Genomic DNA, 6,019 nt, shown 5'->3' with positions numbered 1-6,019 from the left:
TACAGTTTTTCTTTTTAAAGCTGGGGGGTGCATTCAGGAGAAGTTGAGCTCCGGCCCGAGGAGGCGCCCACCGGCAGACGGAGACGGTTGGTTCTCTGTCTCAGCCGGTAGCGTCTGGGCTCCGTGAACACACCTGAAGCATTCCCCGGCCCAGACGAGATGTATCGTCTCCCCAGCGTGTTGCGGGTCGACCCCGAGGCCCCTCACCAGTTGGACGTGCCCAGAATACCACTAAAGGAGGCCTCCTGATCCGATGCCCGAACCACCTCAGCTGCTCCTTTTCGTCCCAAAGGAGCAGCTCGGAACTCCTCTCCCCATCTCAGGCCGAGCTACACCCTCACAAGGGACGTTTTTTTCTGCTGCCTCAGTCTGATTCGACCGGTCATGAACCACCTATATATATTAATTGATATATTATGTATAATATACATATATTCATTTATATATAATGTATAATATATATATTTATAATATATAAACAAAATGTATACATTATGTATCATGTATATAATATATATATTATATTAATTTATATATTATATATACATCCACCCATTATCCATACCGCTTATCCTCATATGGGGCGCTGGAGCCGATCCCAGCTGACATTGGGCGAAGGCAGGGTACACCCTGGACAGGTCGCCAGTCCATCTCAGATCACATTATGTATAATATGATATACAGGACTGTCTCAGAAAATTAGAATATTGTGATGAAGTTCTTTATTTTCTGTAATGCAATTAAAAAAACAAATGTCATGCATTCTGGATTCATTACAAATCAACTGAAATATTGCAAGCCTTTTATTCTGATTTATTGCTGATTATGGCTTACAGCTTAAGAAAACTCAAATATCCTATCTCTAAATATTAGAATATCATGAAAAAGTATACTAGTAGGGTATTAAACAAATCACTTGAATTGTCTAATTAACTCAAACACCTGCAAGGGTTTCCTGAGCCTTGACAAACACTCAGCTGTTATACATCTTTTTTACTTGGTCTGAGGAAATATTAAAATTTTATGAGATAGGATTTTAGAGTTTTCTTAAGCTGTAAGCCATAATCAGCAATATTAAAAGAATAAAAGGCTTGCAATATTTCAGTTGATTTGTAATGAATCCAGAATGCATGACATTTTTGTTTTTTTAATTGCATTACAGAAAATAAAGAACTTTATCACAATATTCTAATTTTCTGAGACAGTCCTGTATATAGCCAAATATACAGTATATATATATATTATGTATAATATATATCATATATTAATTTATATATAATGTATAATATATATATAACCTAATGTATATATATAATATATATTTATATATGATATATATTATATTAATTTATATATTATATATAAAGCCAAATGTATATATTATGTATAATATATATATAACCACATACATATTATATATATATATATAATATATTTAACCAAATATATATATCATATTAATTTATATATTTATATAGTATATATAACCGAATATATATATATTATATTTGTATACAATATATATACATAATCAACTATACTGTACATATATATACATTTATTATATATAAAACCAAATATATAAATAATTTATATATATACAGGACTGTCTCAGAAAATTAGAATATTGTGATAAAGTTCTTTATTTTCTGTAATGCAATTAAAAAAACAAAAATGTCATGCATTCTGGATTCATTACAAATCAACTGAAATATTGCAAGCCTTTTATTCTTTTAATATTGCTGATTATGGCTTACAGCTTAAGAAAACTCTAAAATCCTATCATAAAATTTTAATATTTCCTCAGACCAAGTTAAAAAAAAGATTTATAACAGCTGAGTGTTTGTCAAGGCTCAGGAAACCCTTGCAGGTGTTTCGAGTTAATTAGACAATTCAAGTGATTTGTTTAATACCCTACTAGTATACTTTTTCATGATATTCTAATATTTAGAGATAGGATATTTGAGTTTTCTTAAGCTGTAAGCCATAATCAGCAATATTAAAAGAATAAAAGGCTTGCAATATTTCAGTTGATTTGTAATGAATCCAGAATGCATGACATTTTTGTTTTTTTCATTGCATTACAGAAAATAAAGAACTTCATCACAATATTCTAATTTTCTGAGACAGTCCTGTATATATAAATAGCAGAGTTAACTAGGTTAGACCAGTGACAGGATGAGGACATAACGTCCCCATGAAAAGTGCATTGAAACGATAAATGATCAATGTTGCCGTCTGAATTTGTCCACCTGATGGGAGTCATAGAAATTATGTCGAAAAAAAGTCATAGTCTTTTTTTTAAGTGACATTTCATATTTTTGGGGTATACATTCAGAGCATACATCACATTGAGCCAATTGTTCTTTATATCTGAATTTATTTTTGGTTATCTCTTTCAACTCTTTTTGGACAATAGAATATTAAATGGTATTTCAAACGAATGGAGTGGGGTATTAAAAACGTGCAGCCGACATTTGAACAGATAAGTTTGCGTTTGTATTTCACACAAGACCGACCGCCATCGCTCACTGTTGGATATCCACTTTATTGTCGAGAGCTCCATAATTATTAAATGAGAAAATATACCTTAAGCTTGCACTACCTGTATATTTTTACAACATATTTAGTCTCAATAGCATTTCTACATTTTGAGAAATAAATGGTCGGGAACCTCAGTGCAGTTTTATGTTGTTGCTTTTTAAATCAAAAATAATAGAAATTTGCATTCAAGTAATAATTTACAATAATCACTTGAGAAATATATAAGTGATGTCCATTAAGGCCCTGACCTCTTCCACTGGTGAACTCCAGCTCACACACAGTTGGTGTTTTATTTTTATTCTAACAATATTCAACACAGTGAAAAGTACCGTTAATTATAAATGTTAGCTTTATACAACAGTTATATAAAAAAAAGGCTAATAAAATATCTCTTGTCCAGACAAACTACAAACACATTTCAGTCCCATCATGAGCTAAAATTGTGTGTGTGTGTGTGTGTGTGTGTGTGTGTGACCCCAAAGAGTCCATCACAGTCTGATTATCAGGTGAAAATACTTCTAGTCCTTCAATTCAAACACCAGAACCGTGGCGGTTCCAAACACCAGAACCGTGGCGGTTCCTCCGTCAGTGTCCGAGATGCCGCTGCGTCAGCAGGAGGTAGTTGTGGCGAAGCGTCCGCAGCTCTGTCAGGCGGCCCAGCAGGCGACCGAAGCGCTGAGGGCCCCCTCGCGCAGCTCCGGCCTGGGCCCCACACACCCTGGACAGCAGGTCCAGGATCAGCTCCTGCATTCTCTCAACGCAGCTGGCAGCCTGTAGGGACGCACGGTCTGCAGAACGGGGAGAGGGGGGGGGGACGACAGAGAGATCCTTTAGTGATTGGGGGGAGAGACCTACATGTGACAGCCACGCACCTGTTATACTGGCCAGGGCCTCCATCCCCCCCCCCACCCCACCCCCTCCCCGGCTACAGAGCAGGTAAGTTACAGAACCAAACCACTTGAAGTCGTTTGACCCCACATCATCCTGCCGAGGAGCTCCAGATGTGTTCGTACTAATTTACAGTGGAATCCAGACTGCCGGGCGGTACCTGAGCAGAGCAGAGCTGTTGCCGTGAGCAACGCGTATTCGGCCTCCGTCACTCGCAGCATCGCCATGCTGTGGAAGAAGTTGAGCACCGGCCCGAAGAGATCCTCACTTCCACCTGTTCACACCGGCAAATAGAAATAGAGAATGGTTCAATCTTTATATATATATATATATATATATATATATATATATATATATATTCCTTGAACATACAACATCTCGGAGTGCACATCTGGACTCACCTGAATTGATCATCATCCCACTGTGGATGTTTTCCTTTGACGCTACATTTCTCAACCAGTTGTGTGATGACATGCTGAACATCTGCAGGGCTGATGTGAGATGAAACAGGTATTATTCATAGTATCAAACTGAACTAGAATGCTAGTGTGAATTCTGTGTGTGTGTGTGTGTGTGTGTGCATACATGCGTGTGTGTGTGTGAACGGTGTATGAATGTAACATGATTGTAAGTCGCTTTGGCTAAAGGCATCAGATAAATGACATGTAATGTGTGTGTGTGTGTGAACAGTGTATAAATGTAACATAATTGTAAGCTTAATGACATGTAATGCAATGTGTGCGTGTGTGTACATGTGCCTGTGCGTGTGCCTTTGCGTGTGCCTTTGCGTGTGCGTGTGTGTGTGTGTGTGTGTGTGTGTGTGTGTGTGTGTGTGTGTGTGTGTTTTCACCTGGACTGGGGCTCGTTGGGTTGTGGGAGAACTGCTGTGCTGAGAGCAGGAACATGACCTCCAGCGATGAGATGGACAAGAGAGAGTTCTGGTCGGGAAAGTCCAGGAGGTCGAACCCTGCGGGGGGGAACTCGTTATTCGTTTTCATAGCGTGACATTTGAGTGACAGCTCGATGGAATTTGATGAAGTTCTATTTTGTATTTACATGTTTTTACTCCCTCGTGTGACTTCAACACAAAACTCCACAAGGGAAGTGTGCCAGTAAGTCTTTATTTTAAACGTGGCGTTATCACGCACCCCTTAACGGGGATAAACCATCTGAGTCCCCTCTCTTTGATCTCCTGTTTACAGGTCATCTGAAGGTCAAAGCTCACCCGGCACCATCCTGGCAAACTGGAGCAGCCGTTGCAGTTGTGACGACGCGGCGTCGGACACGCCCCCCCCTTCTTCTGCACACGACCACTCAAGCAACTGAGCACACACACACACACACACACACAAGCAACCATCAAGGGGCAATGAGATGAAGGTAGATTTGTGTCTTTATTCCGCAAACAATCAAAAAAGGTTTTGAGAGCAAATTTCCTCGTTGTTCAGTAAATTATTATTAGTTTTGCTGATGAAGCTAGAACGTGTTGCTGCAAATCAAAAAATCTTCTTCAGCTCGTTGATTTTTTTTTTGAGAGCGCAGGGTTTTGTTTAGCGAGCAGATTCATTTATTTTTTGAGCGCAATTGTATTTATTTTTTTAGCAATTTTTTTTTATTTGAGAGCAAATATTTTTAGAATTTGCAGCAATAAATTCTAGTTTCATCCAAAAAAAATTAACAATTTATTTACTTACAATTACAAACCAGAAATTTGCTCTCAACCTTTTTGCTTGTTTGTTTGCGGAATAAAGACAAAAATCAATCTTAATACAATGCAGACATTACACTGGATTGTGTGTGTGTGTGTGTGTGTGTGTGTGTGTGTGTGTGTGTGTGTGTGGGGACACATGTGTTTCCTCATGGGGGCCCTACCCTGCAGTGGCTGCTGTCCTGTGCTGTGTACAGCTGATGGGCCTCCACCATCCGGTCCACGAGGTACTTCTGGTCTCGGGTTAAACTGGCAGACGGAGCCTGAGGTCGATGGAAGTTAACGACACGTATAACCAGAATAAAGATTATGACATAACTTCCCCATGTTCAATCTATGAGATATTATATGTGCGTTCCAGCCTCTGATGTGGTTTTGTGACATTCTATACTGGGACTTTTGTTGTGTACTTTAATATATTAGACACATTGTTGTGTGACAGATTTTTGTTGTTGTTTTCGTCCCATTTTATGGTAAAAATATTATGACATATTTGACATTTCTCGTGACATAATATCCCGTGACCTTTTTTTTGACATACATATATACTACGACATTTGGCAAGACATTTTATGCTATGACTCTTTAATGACATGTTTCACGACATTTTTGTGACAATGACTTATTTATGACATTTTCATATCATAATATGACATTTTATATGACGTATAAACTAAGAGTTTTTAATGGCGTTCTTTAATATGACGATGTTGTGACATTTCTCTATCTTACCAAGGTAATCCTTTTTTATCACTTGACCTTTAATATGACATTTCAAAGACAACGTTGCAAATGAATAGTTAGTTTCATTTTCTAGATCAGGCTAAAACAAGAACGGACGGCCAGCTGTTCTGGAAAATCAATTAACTCGATCAATAC

At 38.0% G+C, this 6,019-nt stretch overlaps 1 protein-coding gene across 1 annotated transcript in view; it reads right to left on the bottom strand.

Moving 5' to 3' along the window:
* Window positions 1–2,282: 2,282 nt before the first annotated feature.
* The window catches only part of nr1h5 (nuclear receptor subfamily 1, group H, member 5), a 13,906-nt gene continuing 10,169 nt past the window's right edge, over window positions 2,283–6,019 (bottom strand). The window contains exons 6-11 of the mRNA XM_056423654.1: window positions 5,305–5,403; window positions 4,658–4,754; window positions 4,283–4,399; window positions 3,834–3,923; window positions 3,593–3,706; window positions 2,283–3,332 (exon numbers count right to left, since the gene is read on the bottom strand). Coding sequence (XP_056279629.1) covers window positions 3,130–3,332; window positions 3,593–3,706; window positions 3,834–3,923; window positions 4,283–4,399; window positions 4,658–4,754; window positions 5,305–5,403 — 720 coding nt within the window. The 3' untranslated portion in view covers window positions 2,283–3,129. The remainder of the gene's footprint in view (window positions 3,333–3,592; window positions 3,707–3,833; window positions 3,924–4,282; window positions 4,400–4,657; window positions 4,755–5,304; window positions 5,404–6,019) is intronic.

This window comes from Pseudoliparis swirei, chromosome 9 (genome assembly GCF_029220125.1).
Source record: "Pseudoliparis swirei isolate HS2019 ecotype Mariana Trench chromosome 9, NWPU_hadal_v1, whole genome shotgun sequence".
Classification (NCBI taxonomy): domain Eukaryota; kingdom Metazoa; phylum Chordata; class Actinopteri; order Perciformes; family Liparidae; genus Pseudoliparis; species Pseudoliparis swirei.
The sequence above is the reverse complement of the archived record's forward strand: the minus strand, read 5'-3'. Positions and strand labels throughout refer to the sequence as shown.